A 27,811-nucleotide genomic window follows, 5' to 3' on the forward strand; every position below is an offset into this window, starting at 1 on the left:
ATTGCGGCTTGGAGACCTAACGTGACACGCACGTTATGTCTGGCCGTTACCAGGCCCGATTATGTTCATACAGCGACGTCACTTATGCGATAATCGAGGGCTGCCCACGCACTGCGGGTCAGAATCTGTTGAGTACTCAACGTTTTGGACGAGGCCGCCTGGACACTGGCTGGCAACGCATTGTTACGAATGATTTTTGTTGGTGGTAAGAAACTTTATGAAACTCCTGTGGTGGCATCATCAAGCCCGTTGACAAGCCAAGCTAGTGATCCTGAGTAAAATTTATGATGAACTGCTAAGGCTACTGAGTACTTACCGAGTACTGAATAGGTGAAAAGCAATGCATTTGAAAATTGTAACTCAGAAGCGCCCAACAATTGTCTATGGATTATGGTTTGATTACAGTAGATATGATCATCGACTCAACACGACAACCATCATGCACGTGACGTTCGGGGTGCACACGGGAGAACTGAGCCCACTCATCAATTTGACCACGATATGCATTGCAAAGCATCCTCATGACTTACTCGTAATTAATACACTTTCCATGCGGCGCAACTTTGTCGGGCACCTGGAGCCTTTTGATCTAGAACGCAATTCCAAAAATTCACCGACCTGCTCCGATCGCAGGCTTTGCATCCTTGTGCTCGAAATGATGCTTTTAATAGCGGGCGGATCTACCAGGGGCCGTAAGCATCATCGGAAGATCTTCGAGTACAAGGTGGTTAGGCGATATGGGATCAAAGCACTTGCTGTAGAAGTCCAGTGCACTCGGAATCTCTTTCTCACGCAGCTCTCTGATTGGTACGCTGGATTATTACATTGCAATATTTTCATACTACGACATCAGTTTTATCCCGTGCTGAATTCATACCAGCAGCAGATTAATAGGTTGGGCCGCTAAGTAAGCCCTGCGTGTGCGTCATTCGCTAGCAGTGCCCACAGTGAGTCATTTGAGCCATCATCAATATTATCATCAAACCACCCCGGCTGCGCCTGTAAACTATGGAACAACTTCGATTGCCGTCGTTACGAACCAAGCGAGTTATGATAGGTCTGCGCTTTGGGAGGCAGTTCTCTGGAAGATCGCTCTCGGTCTTCCGTATCTAGCAGTACTTGCCTCGGCGGCCCATTGTCGAAAATACACCATGTGCGTATCCGGTGTCAGTGCCTCAATCATGTGGCACCCTCTCTTGATATTCACGCTGTCCATATGAAGTCCCATCCACTTCAAAGCGCCATGATCTTGAATACCCCATTTGAATGTCGGTTATCATATAGATATGTCGCCGACTCATCAGCCCTGAGCGTCCACATGTAGAGGGACTTCGTGCGACCATCGCATTGCCGCAATCAACAAGATGGTGGACTAAATTCACTTCGGTTCTCCTTTGCCATATCTTGCCACTCCTGTTGTATTCGCGTTGCTGAGTTTGCGACCTCCATAGGGTGCTCAAGACAACAGATATCTTCTTATTCGCAACCAATAAAGCTCGCTATGTGGCTGTACGGCGACCTAGTAAAGACAAAGAAGACCATATGGAAGGGCCCAGTCTTCCTCAAATGTGTATCGCCATCTGTACCCATGCTGACCAGCAAGAAAGGATATCCAACCTGATAGTACGAATGTCCCTCAAGCAAGCCGACCTGTCATATCCAAGCTGATAGGTAGTCATGTGGGTGGTGAGCTGAAGGACTACATTGACGAGGGTGTCAAGACTGTCGTTGATGTCATAGTTGTCGGAAGGGATGACTTACCGACCGAGGTAAAATTGGTGGCCGCAAATGAAGATGCATAGGATATAAAGCTGGAGCGGTCGTGCGGCCATGGCGAGCCCGGAATAATCGGCTCCTTGTGACACAATCTTTTTGACAACTGTGATGTTGGTTGTATTTGGACCGTCCTTGAAGTCAGGAAAAGACATGTTTTCGTCAGTGGGACCCGCGCATTCGTCCATTTGGCATTGACATCACCTGACAAAACTGCAATCGTTTGTATCCCGTCATTTCTGCCGCTGCACCCTCAATCGTGCAAAATATACTTTGCAGTGAAATCTCCAGGCATGACCGATGCGACCAGGTTGATCGAGCGCATGTTTACCAGTCGTGGGTTTCATCGAATGTATCTCATACATTCAGCCAGAATCAGTGCTTGCTCTGACGTTTCGACTGTTTTCATGATAGTGTGGTCATGAAATTCTGTGTGGATCAGCGCTGGGACTAGAGGAGATGACTCAGACTCGAAACTACTAAAACTACGAAGCGCCCGAGTTAAGCGCTGAGTTTGAACATTGACGTTATAAGCCAGGCGGACTTCAAACACTTCTTTTCCTCAACCAGCTCGAAGGCCACGAATGCTCATCACGTACAGGTTGCTTCATGCATCCACATTTCTGAGCGGGCTAAGGTCTGAGTATTTTAATCCCCCCCTCGATCGGCTCTAGCAGAGCCCGGCTGTAATCAGCTGCGCGACGTACCAGAAAAGCAGCTTCATTTTCACATCCCCAAGATCCTGTCACGGCAGAGGAGGGCGAGAATGAGAGGCTTTGAAAGCGTTGCGGGGATCGGGCAAACTTGTGTCCATCGTGTAGCAGTCCTATCGCGCGTGCGCCTGTCACAATGGCGCTCAGGGACGTAGAGAAATCTGACCGTGATACTCGAAGTCTCCGGGCCTTTGCTGCGGTACATTCCTTGCATCTAAATCACTAGATGTCATGTACATTCGTTGCCCTCAGGAATCAACCTGAGTTTTGGTGGTACATCTCTTACATCTAAATCACTAGGTGTCATGTACATTCGTCGCCCTCAGGAATCACCCTGGGTTTTGGTGGTACATGCAGACTGCAGTCGAGGTATCCTCCCACGGTGCCTACCCTACCAATGAGCGTCTCCGCTCAGCTTCGTGAATATCCGCTTGCGGCTGGAGGTGACTACATTACCATGTCGTTACTCTCCTTGCGTATGAGGGATATATGCGATGACACTCGTTTGTCCTTGAGTTCACTTCGTGGCTCGCGTATCCTTCGTGGATCGTGAAACTCGATTCAGACTACTCTTGGGCTGGTTCTTACAATTTTTCTCAACTGCTTGAACTCCTTTGCGGAGTGTCATCCCCGATGAGTCCATGGTCTCTGTTTGCATCCCACCTGGTCGAAAGGAACGTAGTCGAAGGATGTATCTGGTATGCAACGTTCCATCTTATATTTATATGTTCATAGCAATCACTTTGTCACCTATTTATATGCATGATCATTCTAATCCATCAGAGCTTACTGTATATCTCACTAAGCGCTGAATAATCCAGTGAGATTGCGACATCCTGAGACACTAGCTGAGCGCCAGTTGGTATATATAGCATGGAGGACACGAAAGTGTTTCCTTACACACTCCCTCAATATGCAGCCTCCAGCAAACAAGCCTGCACCCGCCATCCCATATTTTACCCCTGCGCAGGTTCCTGCTGCAGGCACAGCATTGACCCCCAGCCTGATGGAAAGTCCTATACCAAAGTTGTTCCAGCCTATCAAGATAAGAGGGACGACATTCCACAACCGTATCTTCGTGAGTTCATCATATTGATCGATGCGTTCCCCTGACGTCTCATCCCAATCTCGTGTAGCTATCTCCACTGTGTCAATATTCTGCAGACGATGGTCATCTCACGTCCTGGCATATGGCGCACCGTACGTCTATGAATCTCGAGCACGATCGAAATACTCATGGTATCCAGTGGGTGGCATCTTCACCCGAGGTCCTGGTCTTACTATAATCGAAGCCACAGCGGTCGTCCCAGAGGGTCGCATCAGCCCTGATGACTCAGGCCTCTGGAAAGATAGCCAAATCGAGCCCCTTCGTAAGATAGTCGAGTTTGCCCATTCCCAAAACCAAAAGGTTGGCATTCAGCTTTGCCACGCCGGCAGGAAAGCATCCACCGTTGTGCCGTGGTTGCATTCGGGTATGGCAGCGGCTGAGAGCGTAGGCGGATGGCCAGACGATGTATGGGGGCCCTCCGCGGTTCCTTTCAATGACACCTTCCCAGTGCCTAAGGAGCTATCCCAGGCGCAGATCAAGGCGCTCGTCGTCGCATATGTAGAAGCTGCGAAGAGAGCATTGAAAGCTGGCATTGACGTCATTGAAATTCACAACGCACATGGCTATTTGCTGTGCGCTTTCTTGAGCCCCACCAGCAACACGCGCACAGACGAATACGGCGGAAGCTTCGAGAACCGCATTCGTTTGACTCTCGAGATCGTGGATGCTATCCGTGGCGTCATTCCCGAAGACATGCCTCTCTTCCTGAGGTATTTTCGAGTTCATATGATGTTCTTACTTGATCTGAATCATGACTCGTACTTAGGATCTCTGCGACTGAATGGCTTGAAGAAGCACTTCCGAATGTACCCTCTTGGCGTGTCGAAGATACCGTCAAACTTGCTGGTATTCTTGCCGAGCATGGCGTTGACTTCCTCGACGTCTCCAGTGGTGGTAACCACTCAAAAGCCATCATCAAAGGCGGCCCGGCATACCAAGCACCTTTCGCACATGCAGTCAAACAAGCTGTGGGGGATAAGCTTGTCGTCGGGACTGTCGGGTCGATTACCAATGGCAAGATCGCCCAAGGAGTACTTGATAAAGGTCAAGCCGATGTCGTCCTGGTTGGACGACAATTCCAAAAGAACCCGGCGACTGTTTGGGCGTGAGTGTATATTCATCGTGAACTAAGTTGTTAATACCTGATCTGATGATGTATTAATAGATTTGCGTCGGACGTTGGCGTCGCAATCAAGATTGCGAACCAGATTGGATGGGGCTTCGGAGGTCGAGGTGGAGGTCGGAAGAAGATCGACTGGTGATTGCTATGTATGTGATAAACCTTTCGCTTTTGGGTCACCGGATATGATGTTCGTCCTCGTTTGCTCGTTTGGTATTTGTCTTCGGAGTGGGATAGCCTCCTTGTCGTGCTGGTCAATTCTTTCAGGTATTCTTTAGCGTCGGACGTGTAACAGTACTCACTAAATGATCAATTCTTCAGTATCTAAATCTTTGTTGTTGTTTGAGTCGCACGTCGATTCTGAGACGTCTGACAATTGCAATGACTCGGAGTTTTGATAGAATATACACGGGGCGAACAAGAATGTCGCGTATATCCACTCGCAATTAGGGAGACATGATGACGAGATAAGTTGAAGCAAAGTCCATGCCCCACCACTCGAAGTTCCATCGAACCTTGTGCACACTGACGGAAAACTCGCAAGAGGAGGGTCTGGTTAGGAATTCGCTGTCGTGTCTACCTGTGAAGAAGGAACAACGGTCTTACCGTTGGCACGGCTATGCCAGTGCACGCACGATCAAGTATGGGTGGTAAATAAGTGCAACCATGTTGACATCGTCGACGCAGGTGTGGCGGTTTGTCATGATCTAATGAATCGCTGATGTGCTAACGCGATTGTTCTTCAGAATGTTTTGCAATATGAAATATGTGAGATGCTCAACGTTCAACCTCAATGAAACACGTGGATCCCGTTCCCAACTGCTCGCTGTGATGGCGGTGTCATGAATTGCCAGAGGGTCTTGAATATGAATAGGGACGCTCAAAGTTAGGTGCGCACTTCGCACACCGCACACCGCACACCGCACACGACCCCCTCGCAAATGCACCTCCACCCAAAATGGTAACCTTAGATAATCGTCGGACTTTGGACTAAACCTTGCGGCACGCAGCGCCGAACAGTAGTAACTAGTAGTCGTGAATTGTCTAAGGCAGCATTCCTAAACCTTACCCACAATTGTGACCCTTAGGCCTTAACCCTTGCCAATAGAGTACTTTGTTAGTATATTGTACATAAGTATTTTGATTATTTTAATCAATTCAAAGTCGTATTTCGAGTGATCACGTGATTCACGTGATATATTGATATATGATATATGGAAAAGCACAACATCCTACTGAACAATATACTGCGCAGAAAGGGTTAAAAACAGGCCTGTAAGGTCTTGGGATGACGAGGTTTGGAATTGGTTCAGGTAAGGTTTAGGATGCTGCCTTAGACAATTCACGACTACTATATCACGTGATCGCTCGAAATGCGGCTTTGAATTGATTAAATAATCAAAATACTTATGTACAACATGTGCACTAACAAAGTACTCTATTGGCAAGGTTACTCTATTGGCAAGGTTAATGGTCACGATGGGTAAGGTTTAGGAATGCTGCCTTGAACAATTCAAGACTAGTAACTAGTTACTACTGTTCAGCGCTGCGTGCCGCAAGGTTTAGTCCAAAGTCCGACGATTATCTAAGGTTACCATTTTGGGTGGAGGTGCATTTGCGAGGGGGTCGTGTGCGGTGTGCGAAGTGCGCACCTAACTTTGAGCGTCCCTAAATGTGAGTGCGCTCCGGGCCGTTCCTTGACATGGTGGTGTCTCACCACGAACTAGTACTGAATACTTGGTTGAAATTCGGGTGGGAGGTTTTTCCTGATGGTTTTTCAAGCATGATTGCGACCAAGCAACTAATAGCATAGGCGGGGATTTGAAAGGAATTGGCCTCGTGGCAGAGGTCGGCGAAATGTATTATGAGCGTTTTCGGCTCTTTCTCCCTGACTCACTCCAGTCGATGCATGCGGCCACCGTCCAGAATATCCAGTACGTCAATCAAACAGCTCTTGGGCTTTGGGGGAATGATGGTTGCCAACGTCATAGTACATACTAAGATACATTCAAACATGATGCATGATATGTCGAATTTTTAGTAGGAACAAACAACAAACATTGCCAACTTCAAGCTGTACTGCCGGCAATTGCCGCTTGGTAATTCCCACTGGCTGCCTAATGGCATCTGCCATTCTGCAATTCTGCCAACAACGCTATTAAGGCAATGCATGGCTTGGATTGCCATTTCATTTCCTCTGTCTGAGAGGAATTCTTACATCGAAGTAACCCTTTGGAGCCGGTGGCCCTATGGCGGACATGTCTTGTCATGAGCCATGCATCGATCCGAATGGCGGTATCCTTGCAAGGGTAACCTGAATTACCGCGCACGTGTAAGCCTGTGCATGTCATGTAGAAAGGCTAGTTGAGATACTGACATTAATATTCTGGAACATCTGGTTATCGTATCATCGGATATTTTCCTGGCAGAGGAAATTTCAAATTCCTCTTCCTTGACTTCGATGTGGTGCTGGTTGTGATTTGCCAGTGGAAATGTGGGTGTAGACTCTCCTATTGATTAGAATATTAACAGAAGCCCCGCACTGTCCGACTTCAAGCAAGTTCTGGTCAGATTACTGTCGTCGTGCTTCGGTTTGCATAAGGTTTGCAGCACAGTACTGTCTCCCTCGCTCGACGCTCTTGCATGTCGAATGCATCGTCTTGGCACCACAGATGAGTTGAATTACGAAGTTGTTTGTGCGTTGGACGGACGGCGTCGATGTCGCCACGAGTCACCTCCCACGAATTGCCACTGCTGAGCGCTTGCGGCTTTGCCACGCAAGCTCTTTATCTAACTTTTAAGAAGCGCAGTACTATACTCGTTGCAGACCCGGCGTTCTGGTAACTAACCTATCACCTGTGACACGGCACCTTGGCTTTAAGTACTTCGAACTGTCGGATCTCGGTCATCAACTAGCAATATCAAAGCCATGTCACGATCTCGGGTCAGTCCTGGCGTGGCCTACCTCACTCGTGGTTTGCTTTCTGTCATTTTTCCGACTGCTTCTTCCGTCATCATTGTAGGACGTCTGGCCTGTCTGCAAGGCTTTCCAGTCTCCCCATGGCTATTGTCGGTGGTGGTTTTGGGTGCAGCGCCTCTGGGGCTTGCAACTTATATTTTCGTGGATGTGATATCGCAGCGACGAAAGGCCACTCGACTCGATGCCAGACTCGTTCCTCGTATCCAGGGCAGATGGCCTGGAAATCTGGACAAGTTAGTGAACACGATCCAGAGGTTTAAGGTCGAATACCTTGGTATAGTTTCTGTCTCATGCATTCATGTTCGTGCTTGACTTTTGTCCAGGACAACCTGTGCTGGACGAGATGAAGGAACTCGGGCCGACTTTGAATTATCGGTGCTTATGGGAGGACTACATCGTGACCACGGAGCCCCAGCACGTAAAGGTAAGCTCCAATTTATATTCGAAGACGATGCAACCAAGCTCCAGGCAGACGATTCTCGCAACCGATTTTCATAACTACGTGAAAGGTATGCCCATACATGTTGTTTATTTACATGTGATGAATCATGACTCGATGCAGGTGCAAAGTTCAGAGAAGCAGCAGACTCCGTCCTTGGAACGGGTGTATTTAACTCGGATGGTAAAGTGTGAATTAGAGAGCCCTTTATGTTGCGACTGATGGATCGATTGGCTGTCCCACCAGGTGAAACATGGAAGTGAGCTGTGCATTTGAAGATCATTCCTAATAGGGAACCTTAGGCGTGCTTCTAGGTTTCACCGAACCATGACACGACCTTTCTTCAGCCATGATCGGATAAGCCACTTTGAGATATTTGACCGTCATGCGAATCGTGCTATCGCCTTGGCGAAGGACCGTTCCAGAATGGACATGGCAATCGACTTCCAAGTAGGACTTCAAGTCGGCATTTGACATCTTGTGTTGATGAAGTACTACAGGATCTCATCTCGAGATTTACACTCGACTCTGCATCGGAGTTCCTGTTTGGACATTGCACCGATTCACTTTCCGTCGAACTTCCTTTCCCCGATAACACGCTAGAATCCACAAATACCAAGGGTCGGGGAGACACTGCTGCAGCCTTCGCAGATGCTGTCTCTCAAGCTGAGCATGCAATCAGTCGTCGTGTTATTATTGGGGCGGTCTGGCCAATGACTGAGATTTTTGCTGACAGCACCGCACAACATATGAAAGTGGTCGACGAATTTTTAGATCCGATCCTCGAAGCCGCTCTGACGAGGCATAGCACGGCTGCTAAATTAGACGCAAATGAAATTACGGAAGACCAAACCTTTTTGGACCATCTGATAAAGCTGACGTCGGGTGAGATGGCACGTTACCTGGGAATTTCTGTTGTTGAAATATTCCTTTCAGACTTCAAAGTCATCAAAGATGAAACGTTGAACATATTACTGGCAGGAAGAGATACAGTGAGCTCGCAATATTTTTTGAGTCTCCCATGTTGATGATGAACAATATTAGACAGCCTCGACATTGACTTCGGCTATTTATTTACTTGCAATGCATCCAGAGATCCTCTCTCGACTTAGGGAGGAAATAATATCGAAGGTTGGGCTGACTCGCATGCCTACATATGGGGATATCAAAGAGATGAAGTACATCCAGGCCGTTCTCAATGGTGCATATATTTGTTTCCTGTCGGACGTAGGGATGTCACTCATCTGTTCTAGAAACGATGCGCCTTTTCCCTGCCCTGTAAGTGATTGAATATGATATCAGCCGAATTAGATCGTCTTACCATAAATTCCTAGCCCCTTTGATGTGAGGTATGTTCCCGGGCTACTTCAAAGATACTAGACTTGAGCTACGACCTTTCAGGGAAGCCGTACATGACACTACATGGACATCCCCCGAACCTGGGAAGAAGCCTCTGTTTGTTCCAGGGGGTGTCGTGTACGTGTTTCGTTTCATCGTTTAGATTGATCGTATGACTGCTTGAACGATTTCAGGGTCATATATTCAGTGTTCCTTATGCATAGGAGAACAGATCTATGGGGACCAGACGGTAAGGTGCTTGAACTTCGTCTACATATAAATTACTGATTCAATTGGACTTCGTGTTACAGCGTTGGAATTTGATCCGGATAGATGGCTCGACGAGCGCCTGCAGAAATATCTTACTAATCCCTTTATTTTCCTCCCATTTAACGCGGGACCGAGGATTTGCTTAGGGAAAAAAGTACGTGGAGTTATTCATTACCTCCACCCGTCTCATGCCCTGCTTCGTACCTTAGTTTGCTTACAACCAAATGTCGTTCATGCTTATTCGTTTGCTGCAAAATTTTTCTGCGATTGCATTATCCCCCGAGCCTGCAATGTGCCCACCTGCGTGGTGGGCTGAGAAAGACGGTCGACAGGCCATCGAGCGGTTCAAGCCGAGATTCCACGTGATGCTTTATGCTGAGGCAAGTCTCTCTCTGACATACTTTGCAGTCATCTAACTGGGTTCTTTCTCGCAGGGTGGTATGTGGGTCAAGATGGAAGCTGTAGATGACGTCGAAGTCATACAGTGACTAAATACGACTTTCTTTCTATATGCAGACACATCAAGCTTCACCATACTATAACCAGTATTTTTTTCTTGCAAGTGACCTATGAATGTAAAGTTTCCACGTGAACAAATTGTTTGTTCAAACAAAGTCGAGAAGTGATGATTTTGGGACACATTTCGATCTATGACGTGCTATTCTAAACAGATGCTCCGAGTCTCATGCATTCTCCTGAATATTACAACCACAACACTAATGGTCACCCTCGTACTTAAATAGGCATATCTACCTCCAGCATCGTCTGCTACTGATTGTCGACACGATGTCAGAGTAGTCGGGCTGGGCCGAGCGTAGCACAGAGTAGTGGAGCTGCTGAGTGAGCGGGACAACTGGTCGCGAATTGTCAAACTTGTTAAAAGGCGGTAATCCAATTTTATTGAACTAAAGATAGTTATGAAAAGCGTATGAGAGTGAACGTGATAAGAATCCAAATGTCTGAAACAGGATATCAGAGAAAAGGGAGAGTTGGGTGGGTGACAAAGAATGTGAATCTGGAGCAAGAATAAATGTGAACGAGTTTGAGCTCGCCGTCGAAGAGCTGAAGTGGAGGCAGGCGAAGAAGAAAAAGGCACCGTGCTAAAGTAAATGGAGACTTGAAATAGTGTGCTCGCTTAGGCCCAATACTAACTGGACTTGCGCTCCTGCCGAGCTTACAAATCGGAGTTGTCGATATCATTGGAGATGGAGTTTCTTAGGTGTGAGAACAGGGTCTTGGACATCTGGAAAACCTTCAGCAGCGAACTGTGAACTGAAGGAAATGTCATACCAGCCGCGATAGCTTTGATCAAAGCATCATCTCGCTTAAGAGCATTAATATTTCCCAAACCGAGGTCTGAAAAAACTTTAGCGGAGAACTGTGAGCTGGAGGAAATGACATACCATGGAGTGCAGCCTGTAGTGTCTTACCCACACCATAGCCAGCATCTTGTGCTACGCCCGCCAGATTACCCGAGGCAAGTTCACCACCAGCAACCTGAAGTGTGGAGCCGGCGTTACTTTCAGCATCAGGGACCAGCTGGCCAGTGCCCGAAGTAAAAGGGGCAGCGAAAGCAACGCCGCAAACAATAGCAGCACTAGTAGTGGAATGTAGGCCTAGTCAATTCTAGCTAGGATGTGATTGTCAATGTCAGCCGTCCTCTTTACGCGAACCCTGATGCCAACCTTTCTTGATCTGGCCACTACCGCGTCGGTTGAACCTTGGCATGGAAGACGTTCTACACTAGTATATTCATAGTTGGTTTACAGAGGGTCACGAATAACGTACATAGCTGATCTTTTCCATCTGAAATGCACTGTTGGTGGATCCACGAAGCCGAAGATAGTATGGTATGGTATGTAGAATTTCAAAGTGAAAGATTGAGCCAAATTCAGGAACGAGAGGCGCGCGGAATACGATATGATGGTCACAACGAGCATCACATCGAAGAAGGATAGCCCATGTGCATGATCCATGGGTCGATCGATTGCCATTCACGTTGAGCAAGGTCTCAGGCCATCGTAAGGTACCCCGCATCGAATGCAAAGGACGTAGAGGTCGGAAAGAGGGTAATGAGTTGCAGATAGACATCGATGTGATAGTGATGGATGTCGATGATGAAGTATAGCTCGTCGAGTGATTGTTCAATAAACGAAGTACCACCTACCACGAGATATTCCGCGAGAAACCCAGTCATAAAGAAGAGGGTATGAAGTTTCTATAAATAGCTCGTGGTGGATCAGGTCAAGTGTGAAGGCACATAAAGAGGAAAATGTGGAGCAGACGATGACGTGCAGGCGCGTAGCTGTGATCGTCATAGCGCTACTGGACGAGCCTAGGTGACGAAATGTTGGTGGAAATCGTTCATAGAAAGGATAGACAGACGATGGCCCCGGGCGACGCGCGTACTCGTTCCAAACGACATTCCATCCAATAACCGGCTCTTGCTCTGATGAACGTTTGCATCAATATTGTTTTGACGTGAGATGTTCGACTTTGTTCGTAAGCTCTGGCCGGCATTCGATACGCGGGATTCCGATGAAGCTCGAGTTGAGCGTGAGAGATTCTGCAGAAGACGACTTCGATGTGAAGCATATGATGGCCCACGAGATGGTGCATGGTAATATCTGTGAAGTGAGTGGGCCATGGTTATATAAGTGCCAGCGTGAATCTGATGGAGTGAGTGACGGGATGAACCAAATTAAGCATGGATGCATGAAAAACCAGACGATCCGATTTACTTATCAATAGGCTATATAAACCTGGCTCATGGCATTACAGTCTTTCAATCATGGATACATTCGCAGAACCATACACACGCGCAGGAGACGACATTTCACTTGATTCAGTTCGAGATCATGTTAGAACTCTCGAAGCACGACACAAAGCCAACGGTGTTCAATTATCAGGCCGCATCATTCATGTCTGCCATTATCTTCCTGTAACTTGCACGATCACTTCAACCACTACAAGAGATGGCATACTCAGTCCACCTCCTACACCTCCACGTATCCTTTCAGATGTACCACCAAGCCCATCCGATGAGGTTCCTCAAATCTCTCTTCCCACTCAACCTGAGCGTTGGAAACTCGCTCCACGCTACGGACACAGCGCAATGACGAGTGGCATTCGTAGTCTCAGCCTCACACACGAACAACTCATTCTTGGATGGACAGGCGACATTCTATCACCTGCAGGTCCACCCGATGGCAATGATGGTCATTCAATCCACTTTCACTCATCATCATAACACTAACCTCTCCATAGCTGACGTCAATCCCTCCACTGGTGAACGTATCCCTTCCGTTCGAGATCGTATTCCATCTTCTCGCATTTCTCAAGAGGACAAGGATGCACTCGACGTCGAGCTCGCTCATTATACCGACAAGAACGCACTCGAACCTGAAACCAGCAAACCAATTACTTATCTTCCGCTCTGGATGGAGGATAACGTCGCACACGGTCATTACGATGGTTATTGTAAACAAAGTCAGTCCATATCAGGAATACCTCTTCTTGATCTACCTCCATCGTCTACTTTTGGCCCTTCTCACTCGCTTTTCATACTCGATTCCTTCTTTGGTTCTTATCTTTCGTCTCTTCGGATGCACCGGCCTCGGAACTTTGATCGCATTTAATACTTACCCATCTCGTCCAATCACTTTCATTTTCTCCTTCGACCTCCCATCTTGCTTCTTATTACTACCGGCCCGGGGAACCTCAATCACCGTTGCTAACACCCACCCAGCTCTATGGCCCCTCTTCCATTACCTCCTCTGGCAGGACGTAGCAACAGAGCATGCCAGCGCTGATGCCAACTATGAATATTATGAGCAGGTGCGTTCTGTTGGTTCATCTAATCATCTCATCGCATTCAACACCACCAAAAGGCCAACCAAGCATTCGCAACCCGCCTCGCTAGCGTCCTCAAACCAGGCGACCTCGTCTGGGTCCATGACTACCATCTCCTTCTAGTCCCTCGCATGCTCAGAAATGCAATGCATTCTGGCGCTGTGAGCGGCGTGGGCGGGGAGAATGGCGGAGACGTGTGCGTCTTTCCTTACAAACGAGGAGGGCATCACTACTGACACACACCACAGCGTCATCGGTCTATTCGTACACACCCCTTTCCCTAGCTCAGAGGTGTTTAGGTGTTTACCGCGTACGTCTCTCCTCCCCCCCTCGAACAACTAACTAACTCTATCCAGGTCGCAAAGAAATTCTCGACGGAATGCTAGGCGCTAACCTCATCTGCTTCCAAACCTACAGCTACACCCGTCACTTCACCTCCACCTGCGTTCGCGTGTGCGGGTATGAAACTACTAGTAAGGGTGCTACGGCCACGTCTACTAGTGCATCCCGGGGTGCGAGCGTTGTTCCGCGCAGTGCCACTGGAACTGGGGTTGGAGCCACCCGTGGAGCGAGCCTCACGCGCCGTGGAACAAGCGCGAAAGGCGGAGCAGGCGTTGAAAAATATGTCGGTATTGATGTACAGGGACATGTAGCTGCTGTTACGCATTGTCCGGTGGGGGTTGATGCAGAGAGGGTTGCAAGGGATACGTAAGTTTTTTGTTTGGGTCTTTTTTATTGGAGGTACTGATGGGCACGCACGCATACACCCCAATTCGAACACTCATACATCGCCCAATTATAACGCATGCACGCAACCAGCCTCCGCCCAGGCGTCCAACCGAAACTCGACGCCCTCCGCGCGCTCTACGCAGACAAGAAGATCATCGTAGGAAGGGACAAGTTGGATGTCGTCAAGGGGGTCTTGCAAAAGGTGATTGTTCTTTCTCACATGGTTGTATCTTCGCTCATTGATTGGTTGTTTCTTGTACCATTGTCCGAACGTATAACATCAGCTCCGCGCGTTTGAGAAGCTCTTGCATGATTACCCAGAGTGGCAGCGCAAGGTCGTACTTATTCAGGTGTGTCCTGTCATTCGAATGCAACACACAGATATTAATGAATGGTAAACGCTGTTTGCAGGTGACGTCCCCTGCATTAACAGACTCCCCAAAGCTTGAGCGTCAAGTCTCGGAGCTCGTCGCGCATATCAATGGGGAGTATGGGAGTTTGGACTTTATACCCGTACACCACTAGTGCGTGCGCTTTTATCACAGCTTCACGTGTCTCATCTATCGCATTTACTTTCGCCCTTTCCTTCCACACATCACCTCTGTGATGACTCCAACAGCCACCAAACCCTCAGAAAGGACGAATTCTACGCGTTGCTGAGCGCTGCAGACCTCGGAGTAATCACGCCCCTCAGGGACGGGATGAACACGACCTCGATGGAGTTCGTGATCGCACAAGAGCGCACGAAGCGCTCGCCCCTCGTGTTGAGCGAGTTTATGGGTATCAGCCAGCACATGGCTGATGCACTTCAGGTGAACCCTTGGGATCTTGGGGTGCGTAGTATCTGCCGTCTTTGTGTGATGTGATTGACGGATGTGTGGTATGTAGGATGTAGCAGCTGCGATGAACCGCGGGTTGGTCATGTCGGAGGATGAGAAAGCTTCGAGGCACGCGGCGTTACACTCCGTCGTAACGACTCACACCTCGCACACGTGGGCTGCAGTCCTTGCCAAGATGCTGCTCTCGCAGATCAACGGACAGAACACTGCACGTCAAACGCCTTACATCCCTAGAGATAATCTCAAGGAGCTGTATGATAACGCCGGGAAGCGTTTGTTTTTGTTTGATTACGATGTGAGTGATAGATAGGGGATACGGGGCTCGTCGTCGTTGACTTTTGATGGATAGGGTACGCTCACGCCGATCGTCAAGATGCCGTCGATGGCGCTTCCTTCTCCTGATGCGCTGACAGCCCTCGCGAAACTTTCATCCGACCCTAACAACATCGTATATATCGTATCCGGCCGTGACCAAGCGTTCCTAGAGGAACACCTTGGCCATCTTCCGCGTCTCGGGATGAGTGCAGAGCACGGCGGATTTATCCGTTCGCCTGACAGTGCCGTGTGGATGAATTTCACTGCCAGTTTGGATATGAGCTGGATGGAGGAAGTAGCGGAGATTTTCAGGTATTATACGGAGCGCACGACTGGGAGTCATATCGAGATGAAGAAGAGCTCGATCACATGGCATTATCGGTCGACTGATCCCGAGTGGGGGTGCGTGTGTTTGTGTTTTTTTGTTGAGTGAAACTGATGAGTGGTGGGTTATAGACAGTTCCAATGCAGGCAATGCCAAGATTTATTGGAGAATAATGTGGTGCCCAAGAGGCCGATCGAAGTGCTCGTAGGTAAAAAGAATTTAGAAGTGAGGCCTATCGCCGTGAACAAGGTTTGTGCGCGTGGTCTTTGATATACGTGCAGACTGACAGTTCATGCAAGGGGGAGATCGTCAAGCGTATATTATACCAGAACCCTGGAGTCGAGTTCATCTTTTGTGCTGGTGACGACAAGGTCTGTTTCATCCCTCCCCATCTTCCTCACTCGCTCACCCTCCAGCAGACTGACGAAGACATGTTCCGCGCTTTACTCCTCTTCCCCCCTTCCTCCATCGGCAAAGCGACGATGGAGCCCCCGCTGTCTGTAATGCTCGTTGACAACACGAAGGAGCACAGCGACGTCGAGCTCGCGGTGTCTCCCGAAGGTGTGTTCACTACTGCCGTTGGACATAGCAGCAAGCGGACGCTTGCAAGTTGGCATGTGACGACGCCTGAGGAGGTGGTGGAGCATATGTTGTTTTTGGTTGGGGAGACGCCCCAGGGGGACGACTTGAGAGGGTATCTGTGAGCACGAGTCACGCTGCGCGGTATAGATTTTTTTCGTCTCGAGATTTGTGCAATATGTTTGAGAACACTTGATGTGCTTGTGCCCATAGATTTTCCATAGACCACCAATGATGACTGTTTTGAAGTGTCGTCGGAGTTCTTGATAATGTATCTCGGAGAAGCTCGCTGGCGGAACTGTCTTGTCTCGGCTTGTGTCGAGATTGAAATGCTTTCGAGTGAGAAGGATGAATGTATCTCGGTACAAGATAAGAAGGAAATGAAGCGCTAGTTTCTGTCTCTTGCTGAAGATCTCCGTGCATCCTGACATTCCTTGCTTACGCTGACATTCTTCGATGTACATCTGTGAGCAGCAAAATGTTTTACTCGTCAACGTCGATCCTCCTGTAGGTAGAGTTTTGTACACCTTCAATGATGCCAAGCATTTGAGTTTGGGCGCGCGCCAACCATGTATAGCTTAAAGTGCTGGGCGAGTCTCTTGAGCGGTAGAGCGAGGCGTGTTCTCCCTACGCAGTGTATGAAGACCATACTTGAAATAACTTGGGTGATGAATTTATAAAGCTTTGAAGTCGCAAAGACTCTTCGTATATGATGGTACCATACATGCGATCGATAAAGGACGCAATGCGGCATCAAGCGAGTCCTACAACAAGGACGACCGGCGGGATGAAAACCAAGATCAGCGACTTGTACCAAATGGAAGGAAATACCCCCAATATGAATGAAATCAATCTCCTGCTCGAGCGGCGCCTTCCTCTTCGTACCGTAGTTGAGTCCTGAGCGCTGAGCGCCCGTGCCGCCTTCGTATAATCCATGACACCACCATCCTCGAACATGTTCCGGTAGAAAGCTTCCACGAGGCGTTTTGCAACAGCGTCGTCGACCACCCAATGACGCTCTTGAACCCAGAAAACTACAGGCCAACTGCGAGGTAGATGACTTCGTCGGGCGTCTTCTCATCGCCGACAAGAAACGCGAACTCGGCGTCGAAATGTCTTTCTCTACGATATTAAGCAACGTGACAGGTCACAGGTGTCTCCCATGACGAAATGGAAATTGTAGGAATGCACGGGTCATGACAAGCGAGGTGCACCCAACCCAGGCGTTTTGCTGCAAAAGACTCACTCGGAGCCGATGTAAGAGCTTGAATAACACAATCCAAAATCTTCGGCAGCCTGATAAAGCTAACATAAGTGAGGTAGCGGCTTTTCCAGTGTGAAGGCCGGAACTGCTCTAAATTTGTCAACAAAAAGAAAATAGAGCAGCACTTACTTTGCGTTCCAGCCTCTCAGAGTACGGTAGCAATATCACGCAGATTACATAGCCATCCCTTGCCAGGTAATGCAAAACACAGTAGCGCCGTAAGCATCAAACTTCTTTTTGACAAGCGAAAATCATGGGTCTCTTGCTGATGGCTGCCTTCAACAAAGGTTACACAAACTAAACTTGTTTTATCTTAGTCGCCAATGTATTCGCAGATTTGATCCCTCGTAACATCACTAAATCAATATCCACCATGGCGGCCATTCACGTCACCGAAACTTCACCATTCTAATCTCCAAACCTTGCACGCGCACTCCGAACTTTGTCAATAACGCATCTTGCTTAGACTACTTTGATGCTTCACCATCTACTACTAACTACACTAGTACCAATGTATTCGAAATTCGTCACTGAAGTACCAAAGGATCACAAAGAGTCTCGCACCTCCGTATATAACTGTACTTTACTATGTAATTTCGTACAAAAGCCTCACCAGAACAAAAGCTGTATTTGATACTGTACATAAATCGTAAACAAGGTTCCGACGAAGTTCTAGTATTGTTTTATAACGTCATATCTAGGAAAGGAGCGCCTCAGTTGGGAATATCTGAGTCTCGCCGTACCCGTACCCACCATACCCGTGCTATACCCTATAAATATGCGGTCAGTCTCGAAGGCAGGTCCCCATCGCTCCTTCAATTACTCTGAGTGAGTCCAAGGCCTAGTTTCATTCGTCCCCCTTTCTGATTCTGATTCGTTCTCCAGGGATCTTTATCACTGCATTCAGCACTTTTTTCAAATATCTTTATTACTGCACAATGTCTGCCAAAGGTGCGTTAAGATGCTTGCAGCTGGTTCCTAATAATCATTCTGGGCACACCGGCAGCCACGAAGACCCTGATTGAGATTGTCAACAACACCCAATACACGATCTCTGTCCGCATCACCAATGACAATGACGAGCGGTCTACTGGATTCTTTGACATCGAGCCGGGGAAGGCCGATTTTTGGGCCAGAAGCTTCTGGCAAGTGGCCTTCGTGTTGAGGAATTCGGTCGATCCAACCGATAACAAGGCGTTGACTTTGGTTGTGAGGCCCACGGGGGTTTACTACATCAACGATGATTAGAAGCAGTTTGAGTTGGGTCGCTGCTAGTTTGTACTGTAGTATGGCCTGCCGTGATGTCTTGTTGTACAACAAAGTTGCAAGGTGGAATCAATAGGTGTATTTGTCGCTGCGTTCTTGAATGGTCTGTACATGCGCATGCCCGCCAAAACGATGTCCTTGCACAGCTTGCCAGGCCGCTCTATTCGGTCGCAAACCCCTTCGAGTCTCGACTGATGTCCCCTTGCAACGAACACATTCGAACAGATCCTCAATTTTCCTACTCGAGACCGTCGGGACTAGTCCGTCTCGAAGCCGGGCTTGAAGAACGCTATACACATACCATGATAAATTATGCCGGAATGCATAGCATTTCAGTTCGGGCGGGCGTCGACCATGCATAACTTGAAGTGCTCGGCGAGCCTCTTGAGCGTTAGAGTGGAGCGTATTCTCCCTACGCCGTGTATGAAGAGCATACTTCAAATGCGTGGGTAATGAATAAACTTTGAAGTCGCAAAGACTCTTATATGATGGTACCGTATGTGTGATCGAGGACACAATGCGGTATTAAGCGAGTCTTACAACAGGGACAACTGACGGGATGAAAAGAGAATCCAAGATCAACGACTTGTACCGGATGAAGGTAAATACGAACTATACCCCCAATATGAAATCAATCGATGCCCTGCTCGAGCAGCACCTTCTTCTTCGTACCGTGGTTGAGTACCGAGTGCCCGTGCCGCCTTTCGTATAATCCATGACACCACCATCCTCGAACATGTTCCGGTAGAAAGCTTCCATGAATTGTTTTTCAACAGCGTCGTCGACCACCCAATGACGCTCTTGAGCCCAGAAAACTGCAGGCCAGCTGCGAGATGGATGACTTCGTCGGGCGTCTTCTCATCGCCGACAAGAAACGCGAACTCGGCGTCGGAATGTCTTTTTCTACGATATTAAGCAGCGTGAGAGGTGTCTCTCATGGCGAAATGGAAATTGTAGGAACGCTCGATCGTGGTCCTGTTGACCATGACAAGCGAGGTGCACTCAACCCAATCACGAGAAACCTCCAAGATGATAGATTTCAGCTACTAGTACCACTGCTCCCCACTGCTGCTTCGTAAAATTCCTATACAGTGTTTCTGCCTGGTCAACAGCAACTTGGGATGGCTCCTAACCCAATGGTGTGATGGTACCCTTCTAATAGAAGAAACGAAGGTCTGGCTAGGGGTGTCTCTAGAGGGTATGGCCATGGAGTGGCTGAATGATTTAATGTTAATATGAATGGCACTGCATACTCAGGCTATTGATAACGGCATGCTAGTATTTCACCGACGAGGTTCGGGGGTGTTCTGGCCAGCCTGGCCCTTCGCCCAATTGATCAAGAAGGAACAACCGACTTCGTCCGACTAAAGAAGACTATCGTCCAAGGGTGCTGCAGTATTCTGGAACAACCCGGACACAGAATGCATCACGCATGCATCAAACATGGCTCCGGCCCTTGCTCAGCTTCGTATTCACGAGCCTCAGCCTGATCCATCATCAACCCTTTGATGCCATTCCCCCTTTCCACTCGCGACAATCGTGCAACAGCCTGCGGGAACTAAGACCACATGTTCGATTCTTGCCGAGTCTTTGTCCCAGACATTCTACAAGTTCACTAGACGTTTCGAAGCAAGCAGCATGGTATTATACTCCTGTCTTCTCTAAGTCTGGAAATTGGTAAACGGCGAGAAGACGATTTCGTGTCATGAGGCACCCACACATTCATAGCCTGAAGCTTGAAGTTCCGAAAGGGACGCGTAGGTTTGTGATGTTCGTCGGTTGAAAATGATGACTGCTCCGAGCACAGCGGACTTTGAAAAATAAGGCTAATGGCAATATGACCAAACAATTCACCAACAATTCACCAACACTCTCAGCGTCCAACCAGTCCGATCTCGGAACCTCTTCTGGACGCACAGAATTGAGTACCAAGTTTTGCCATTGCTATTTGCGGCCTGATGTTAATTTTTTCACTATGTAAAATTGATGACGTTTTCATCAGTGGATCGTGTGCGCAGCGGATGCCATCGGTCGTTGAACCGTTGGACTGGCATGGCTGTGTGCCTGCCTCTGGAAGCTGGTGTGGCCTCAACCTAATGATTATGCTACTTACGACAACGCCCGAAGGCTCTATCCCTACTGACTAAGTTACGCAAATGGTGGCAAACACCCAGCTGCACCACCCACCGCTGGATGGGAACCCGCTCTACCGTCTAGCATGTAAGCATTTATGCGTCATGATACGTTACTCCCGGTCCGCAGTACAGTACGTACATGATGAAACGATCGGTGCTCAGAGTCCAGACCTCCATGTACTACTACTAGCACCGGCAGGGACTGCGCACTCGGGTCTCCATCATGGACCATGGGCCCTTTCCGCAGCTGGTCTCATGCTACACCGATTCGCGGTGCGTTATTTACCTATGGTGCGCGTCACTACTTTTGAACAAAGTCCTCGCCCCCTTGTAAAAAAAAATTTATACCGAGAGAACTTCAGTATGCATTCATCATTCTCTTTGCTTGCTTCGCTCGGTACCGTCATATCATATCAGACGATCTCCACAACGCTGTGCTACTGTTTTTGGCACTGATCATCTAGCACAGCTCCATCTTATATTCACAGATAATCCAATTGGTCGTCGATGATCATTGGATGGTGCAAGACTCCGAGGCTAACGGTGATTAAACAAATGATTGTATTCATCTTTTTGCAGGCTTCAACAAGCTTCCTGAAATGAATTCCAGGAGGATATAAGCGACGGTTTCATGGCTATGAACACTGGAATAATATTATTAGCCACGTACTACGGTAACTGTCTCGACGCCTCTGTACTTGTTCCAAACTTCCCTCATTTATTTTTGTCATCAAGGATAGATAAAAGGATCAAACTTCAGTTTCATCGTGTGTGCAAGTCAACCGTTACATCGATGGCAGACGAAACTAAACCTGAAACACTTGTTGAGGAACCCTGGACTGCACAAGAGCACAAAGGGGGGTCAGAGGAGCTGCCAGTAGTTGAATACTCAGTCTCCAAGGACTCCGACCTGCCTTTGCCCTTGCAAGAGTTTCCAGAAGGTGGTCTTGCCGCTTGGTCTACTGCTTTTGGATCGTAAGGAGACAATTTTTTGTTGGTGCTGGCTCTTACTTGATTGACCTAGGTTTCTCATATTGTTCTGCAGTTGGGGGTGAGTGTTGCGCTTTATCATCGATGAAGGATGGCGCTCTGAAGCTTCAAAGTTACATTGCATCATTTGGTGTATACCAAGGTATTGCTGCGCATGAAAGTGAGGAAACTTTGTTTAAGCGGCTTGCCTTCTAGACTTCTATACTGGAAATTATCTCACAAATGAGACATCATTTGCTATTTCGTGAGTTCTATAGGCTTCTCTATTGTGAGTATCCTCATGGTCTCTTGCAGATTCATTGGGAGCTTCAATACATTTTTAGGCACCTCTGTGAGCCTTGTATCAGGCACACTATACGATCGAGGTTATTTGTGAGTGTGCATGCCAATGTCTTGCAGACGGTGCTCAGCAGGCCTACTACCTAGTTACCATCTTGTCGTTGCCGGGTCGCTGCTGCAGGGTTTCTCTCTCTTCATGCTGTCATTGGCGAAGCCTAATCAGTACTATCAGGTGACGCCCTCCGGCTTTCTGACTTTTTGGTTTCTAACATCATAATAGATATTCCTTACTCAAGGCTTAGGCTCAGGTATCGCTTTGGGGTTGCTGTACATCCCGAGCCTGGCCATCGTCTCGCATTATTTTAGACGGAAACGCACACTGGTGATGGCATTCCTTACTATGGGCTCATCGCTGGGTGCTATCGTCCACCCGATTATGCTTAATAATCTCCTAAATGGGCGCCTTGGTTTTGCCAATGGTGTACGTGCAAGTGCAGGGTTAGTTAGCGCGCTCCTTTTGATTGCATGCTTGTGTATGCGAACACGCCTTGATCCGCCGACGACACCAGTGAACTATATCATGGCAGCTAAAAAGTGTCTTCGTGATGTTCCGTTCTTTTTCGCGACAGTAGGGTAAGACCTGCAATACAGCATCTCTCGAATTTTCGAAAATAATCACTCGTTATGCAGGGCGTTTCTTTTCCAGATTGGCTTTTACTACCCGACATTTTTTCTTCAACTCGATTCTACCCAACACGGTACCGGCATCACCTTTTCGTCTTACTCTGTGGGTTCTAGCATTATACAAGTGGTCTTTTTGCTGATTCGATCACCAGCTTGTGATTTTAAGCGCGGCCAGCTCTGTGGGACGAGTTTCAGCAGGGTATATCGCAGGGTATATAGGAGTCATCAACTTGACCGTGATTTCGGCAATTTCGTGCGGATTGATACTTTTGGGCACTATTGGATTGAATAGCCTGGCCAGCGTCGTTATCATTGCTGTGCTTTATGGCTATTTTTCAGGGGTGTGTAAGTATTCTTTCCGTTTTACTACACAGTTGAAGGTGTTAATCGGTCATGCAGACACTGCGTTATTGAGTCCACTTATGGCTAACCTAACACACAACCCCTCTGAGCTTGGGTGAGTGATAACTCGAGCTTCAGTATGTGCGAATGATCTTATCTGGTCACAGCGGGTGGATGGGTATCAGTTTCTTTCTTGGTGGTGAGTGCTAGGATCAGATTTACTTCTATATTATTTTAAACTCGCACGCGTTCATTCTGCAGGATTCGGAAGTTTAATTGGTAGGTGCATTTGTAGCACTTCTTGCTTCACCTTATAAATGTTTACCTAGGAACACCCATCGCCGGTGCCCTACTTACATCAAATTATATTTGGTGGAGACCCGCTCTGTTCTCTGGGGTGAGTCGACCGCGATTGCCGCTTCTCTATACACTTCGATTAATCAATCACAGATCGCTGCACTGGCCGGTGCCGCAATGTACATTTTCATGCGGTTCGTTCACATTAGAGTGCAGAAGAAGAATGAATCCCAAGTGAGCAGCTTACGAGTCCATTTACGGGGCAATATTAATGTATAATCCACAAGTGATTACCGCTGCGTGGCTCCTCTCGTGACAATGATTATATTTTGCTAGTACATACATATAGCGCATATAATTTGATTCTAGTTATACTGAGCCGGATTTGCGAATGTGAAGGTGATAGAATGACATGCAATATTGGTACATACCGAGATCATTCTGAGGAATTCTGACGACATCTCACATACGATTTTCTGGAGACGACTCGCAGAAGTATACGTGTACACTGCTTACTACCTCCAATGAGCGCAATTGCGGTCCGTGTCTATCGTCCCAAGCATCTAAGGGGATGTCCGCAGCACAAGGTGCTGTGTAATTGTCTGAGAATCATCTGTGAAAAAAACGTCGAGCATCAACGTGGCACGACCATGTGCATGAGGCTTGAAAAAGGAACGTCACCGAGAACGGTAATGACGAACGAATTGGCACCAAGAGAATAGCACGTCTTTTGACGTGCTCGACAAGCAATAACAATTCGTCATGCTCAGCCAGAATTGCGAGTGTGAAGGTGATCGAGTAAGCAACACGTCTTTTGACGTGCTCGACAAGCAATAACAATTCGTCATGCTCAGCCGGAATTGCGAATGTGAAGTGATAGACAGAAATCGAGTAAGCAACACGTCTTTTGACGTGCTCGACAATGTCTACGACGGGACTGATCCGCGTGCAAGTAGTACGGGGATAATGAATTTCTTGTGTGGCAACCATTAGAAGGCAATAGTGGAAGCGGAAGCAGTGACATGCATGGCACGTGTAGAAGGGGTGACGGAAGCGTCCAACGGTGGAGAGCAACGGAGGGGTGAGAAAAAGAGGGGTTCCACGGATCACAGCAAGTCTGTGCGGTCGCTCTCGTGGTCTCCAAGCAGCTGAAAATGATGACATAATGTAAGTTATTTGAACTCTGGCACACTGTCATCTCAGCACGACGGCTGGAGTCAGCGCGGTCCTGGGAATGCTGTGCCAGTGACGACAACGGTAAACAGTGAGATGAGCCCCCCGTTGATATGCGGGGCATCAATATTGAGTTCTCAAATTCATGTGTTCCTTTCAGTGGATCCCATCGAAGAAAAAGGACCCTGAAGGTAACACCATGGAGTTGCCATTGAGCCGAAACACCGGCCCTATGACCTCCGCATGACCTTGAGAGGTAGATACATGCAGGCAGGCGGCAATATGGTATTCCACGATATCTGCAGTAGTCGTGGTATCACTTCGTATTTAGAGCAGGAATGATAAATGATTGTTTGATTGGGTTCGAGGTGGAATGCATGTAAGCTAGTGTGAGATGAATGTCCTCATTGCAAACATGTACAGCTCTGAGATGAACTCACGTTCCATGCCAAATTCCCGTTACAGCCGACTATGCAACCATATTACCACTGGTCCATGGCATGATGCAGTAGTAATTCTGCTAGTTAGCAGAGTTTAGTCATGCATTAACGTTGCTCGTTGGCATGGATAGCATTGCGCTATCTGCCACCTTGCTGCCCAACGCTCCTGATCAAATTGGTAAGGAAAATGGGTCATGACTCGTAGTGTGCGGTCAAATAGAGGGGTGTAAATTTACAGGCGTAAATTTACACCTGTAAATTAGCGTTTATCAGCATGTGAATCTCAGAAGGGCATTTTGGGGGTGTAAATTTGGGTGAATTTGGAGTTTGCCAAACGCACCATGTCAACGATTAATTGGCTCAACTCTCCGCGTCGAAGTAGGCAGGAAATCGGTACTCTTCAAGATCATATTAAAATCCGACAATGGCATCGTTTTGATTCTAATGTGAGTAACATTTTTCGCGTGTTAAGTTCTCAGTCTCATACTGACTACACAGAAACTAAAAACACCATACAAACCTCTCGTCAAGTGGCGTGATATGGAATCCACTATCCTTGGCAAGCGTTCTGCTGAAGATTTGCCTCCCGCTGGTCGAATGCCTCCTCCACCTGAAGCAAGGACAGTGGACTCGGACTCGGACTCAGAAGAGTTTGATGATGGCGCAGATTGGTTGGACGGTCCAGCTGCTCTTTCAGAGTTTAGGACAGCGGAAAAGGATTCGTTCGTGCTTGCAGCGTCCAGCGGTATTGATTTGCATGCACCCTACCTACGTGAACTGCTTGATTCAGTCGGAAAACAACCTTTACAGCTGGGTTCCGCACCAACAAAGAAGGCCGCAAAAACCTTGTCTCCGTCTGTCCCCGACCCTTCTGCTTGGGACGAGTGGAAAGTTGAATAACTCACCTAATTCACCGTAATTCACCGTACATTTGACCTGATTCACCTGTAAAATAGCGTTAATTTGCAGACATGTTAATTTACGGTAATTCACAGTGGTGAATTTGAAGGCCTCTGGGCGCATTGTAAATTTACCCTGTGAATCTCGGACAGTTCCAAATTGACCGTACACTAGTCATGAGCAAGGATTCGGTCCCCGGCATCTGCCGAGACTGTTTTACCCCTTGCCGTAACGCAGCTTCAAGCTTAAGCCTCATCTTCATTGTTCAATGACCCATCAGGAAAATCAGGAGTATTCCTAGCCAACTTGTGCCACTTCCTCGTAGTCTCATGGACCAGCTAGTATGGAGCATCACGCCGAAGTCCTACATCATGTCGGAATTATATATTTGTACACCAGGGCTGACTGCCTGAAAAAGATGGGATCAGAGCGCTTGAACAAGATTGATGCTCTTGCCAAAGTTCGCCCATCTATGATAGTACGAGTTGGGATTTCTTAGAAGCACGGTGCGGTATCGTTTTTGGTCTATGCGAAGTTTTAAAGTGTGCTCTACTGTTTTTAAGGGAAATTCTTCCAGACGCCTTGTCACACATCCTCTTCTCATACAAGTCGGCTGGTCCATGAGACTAGCCTAGACTCGTTTTACTGGTTCTGCCGGTTGTAACCGGCAGAACTGACCCAAACTATAGTTCTGTCCCCTACACCATCCTCTTGGAAGCAAGTGCGTGCTCATAAAGACCCGACTCGAGTTCGAGCTTCTCACTTGCTGCAAAGGGTTTGATCTATAAATGAATATACGATAGATGAGCGTATCTTACCTTCAAAAGTGCTACCTGGACCTTCTCTGGCGTATTCAATATGTTCTATGACGTTGGTCCCAAGCTCCTCGCGCTTTTCGCTTGCTGCAAAAGGGTTGATCTGTAAATGAATATATGGCAGATAAGTGTATCCTACCTCCAGAAATGCTGTTTGAACCGTCTCTGGTGTATTCAATGGGGTTGAACCCAAGCTCCTCGCGCTTTCCACTTGCTGCAAAAGGGTTGATCAATAAATGAATAAATGGCAGATAAGTGCATCCTACCGTCTGTGATGTATTCAATATATTCTATGAGGTCGGTCCCAAGCTCCTCGCGCTTCTGACTTTTTTCTAGGAGATCGCGTTGAAAGTTGTTGCCAGGTTTCTCTCGCTTGGCTGAGTGATACATCTAAGTGAATATGATACTGCTGATGATCATGCACAGAGAGCTGCATGTTCAGGGATAGTAAAAAGGAACTACTTCGTCGATATACTACACTGAAAATCCAAGAGGGCTTTTATACATTTTAGTAGGTCCACTCGGGTTTAGACCGATTGAATGAGTCCTCTACAGAAGCTTCATCGTCGTGATTCACGTGACGGTGCATTCAGATGACCAGCGTTCGGTAGCACTTCCAAGCATGAATTCAAATTCAAATATCACGTGGAGCCCCGTCACATCAAAGAATGCTCCTTTCCTTTGCCCTTCTTTTCGGACGACTAGATCATTGAAAAAGTTTCTGGTATTGAGCAAGCGAGATTGTGAAGGGCTTCCTGTTTCAGAGCGGAACAAGTTAGAGCAAGTGGCCTTTACGCGAAACCTGTCGATCTGCTCGTAGTGCACTGACTTTTTGCGGAGCTGAGC

At 47.8% G+C, this 27,811-nt stretch overlaps 8 protein-coding genes across 8 annotated transcripts; 7 read left to right on the forward strand and 1 right to left on the reverse strand.

The window, feature by feature from the left end:
* The first annotated feature begins 3,320 nt into the window (after positions 1 to 3,320).
* Positions 3,321 to 5,043, forward strand: F5147DRAFT_701793 (uncharacterized protein). Its single transcript, XM_041437753.1, has 5 exons — positions 3,321 to 3,564; positions 3,623 to 3,686; positions 3,734 to 4,304; positions 4,361 to 4,699; positions 4,760 to 5,043. Exons 1-5 carry the CDS (start codon positions 3,400 to 3,402, stop codon positions 4,854 to 4,856), a joined length of 1,236 nt encoding a protein of 411 aa, XP_041291321.1. The 5' UTR covers positions 3,321 to 3,399; the 3' UTR covers positions 4,857 to 5,043.
* Positions 5,044 to 7,526: 2,483 nt separating this feature from the next.
* Positions 7,527 to 10,157, forward strand: F5147DRAFT_753925 (cytochrome P450; the record flags this gene model as incomplete). The annotated part of the gene is made up of 15 exons (XM_041440264.1): positions 7,527 to 7,968; positions 8,018 to 8,118; positions 8,167 to 8,203; positions 8,257 to 8,316; positions 8,380 to 8,392; positions 8,448 to 8,583; positions 8,634 to 9,018; positions 9,070 to 9,125; positions 9,178 to 9,334; positions 9,387 to 9,411; positions 9,468 to 9,482; positions 9,535 to 9,609; positions 9,666 to 9,721; positions 9,783 to 9,895; positions 9,951 to 10,157. The coding sequence occupies exons 1-15, from the start codon at positions 7,644 to 7,646 to the stop codon at positions 10,155 to 10,157; spliced, it is 1,761 nt and encodes a 586-aa protein (XP_041291322.1). The 5' UTR covers positions 7,527 to 7,643.
* Positions 10,158 to 12,455: 2,298 nt separating this feature from the next.
* Positions 12,456 to 16,707, forward strand: F5147DRAFT_236918 (glycosyltransferase family 20 protein). The gene is made up of 15 exons (XM_041428765.1): positions 12,456 to 12,959; positions 13,009 to 13,230; positions 13,490 to 13,578; positions 13,632 to 13,789; positions 13,842 to 13,903; positions 13,950 to 14,301; positions 14,413 to 14,524; positions 14,607 to 14,672; positions 14,734 to 14,846; positions 14,942 to 15,155; positions 15,211 to 15,456; positions 15,511 to 15,878; positions 15,933 to 16,050; positions 16,101 to 16,172; positions 16,221 to 16,707. The coding sequence occupies exons 1-15, from the start codon at positions 12,533 to 12,535 to the stop codon at positions 16,503 to 16,505; spliced, it is 2,904 nt and encodes a 967-aa protein (XP_041291323.1). The 5' UTR covers positions 12,456 to 12,532; the 3' UTR covers positions 16,506 to 16,707.
* F5147DRAFT_236866 (uncharacterized protein) lies at positions 16,708 to 17,801 on the reverse strand. The gene has a single exon (XM_041428764.1). It carries the CDS (start codon positions 17,459 to 17,461, stop codon positions 16,910 to 16,912), a length of 552 nt encoding a protein of 183 aa, XP_041291324.1. The 5' UTR covers positions 17,462 to 17,801; the 3' UTR covers positions 16,708 to 16,909.
* Positions 17,802 to 18,327: 526 nt separating this feature from the next.
* On the forward strand, positions 18,328 to 18,999 carry F5147DRAFT_837978 (uncharacterized protein). The gene is made up of 3 exons (XM_041444114.1): positions 18,328 to 18,472; positions 18,530 to 18,595; positions 18,651 to 18,999. The coding sequence occupies exons 2-3, from the start codon at positions 18,583 to 18,585 to the stop codon at positions 18,890 to 18,892; spliced, it is 255 nt and encodes an 84-aa protein (XP_041291325.1). The 5' UTR covers positions 18,328 to 18,472; positions 18,530 to 18,582; the 3' UTR covers positions 18,893 to 18,999.
* A 920-nt stretch (positions 19,000 to 19,919) lies between these two features.
* Positions 19,920 to 20,801, forward strand: F5147DRAFT_701838 (uncharacterized protein). Its single transcript, XM_041437754.1, has 2 exons — positions 19,920 to 20,577; positions 20,629 to 20,801. The coding sequence occupies exons 1-2, from the start codon at positions 20,343 to 20,345 to the stop codon at positions 20,691 to 20,693; spliced, it is 300 nt and encodes a 99-aa protein (XP_041291326.1). The 5' UTR covers positions 19,920 to 20,342; the 3' UTR covers positions 20,694 to 20,801.
* Positions 20,802 to 21,838: 1,037 nt separating this feature from the next.
* On the forward strand, positions 21,839 to 23,875 carry F5147DRAFT_579180 (major facilitator superfamily domain-containing protein; the record flags this gene model as incomplete). Its single annotated transcript, XM_041431476.1, has 13 exons — positions 21,839 to 22,020; positions 22,070 to 22,096; positions 22,149 to 22,177; positions 22,231 to 22,279; positions 22,330 to 22,407; positions 22,462 to 22,546; positions 22,595 to 22,947; positions 23,005 to 23,101; positions 23,151 to 23,343; positions 23,398 to 23,455; positions 23,508 to 23,539; positions 23,602 to 23,619; positions 23,670 to 23,875. The coding sequence occupies 13 exons, from the start codon at positions 21,839 to 21,841 to the stop codon at positions 23,873 to 23,875; spliced, it is 1,407 nt and encodes a 468-aa protein (XP_041291327.1).
* A 1,755-nt stretch (positions 23,876 to 25,630) lies between these two features.
* F5147DRAFT_701876 (uncharacterized protein) lies at positions 25,631 to 26,233 on the forward strand (the record flags this gene model as incomplete). Its single annotated transcript, XM_041437755.1, is given in 3 exon segments — positions 25,631 to 25,696; positions 25,749 to 25,830; positions 25,849 to 26,233. Coding segments are annotated over 3 exon segments (450 nt in total), but the record flags the coding sequence as incomplete, so codon positions are not given.
* Between the last annotated feature and the right edge of the window lie 1,578 nt (positions 26,234 to 27,811).

This window comes from Suillus discolor (genome assembly GCF_016758755.1).
Source record: "Suillus discolor strain FC423 chromosome Unknown F5147scaffold_37, whole genome shotgun sequence".
NCBI lineage: Eukaryota > Fungi > Basidiomycota > Agaricomycetes > Boletales > Suillaceae > Suillus > Suillus discolor.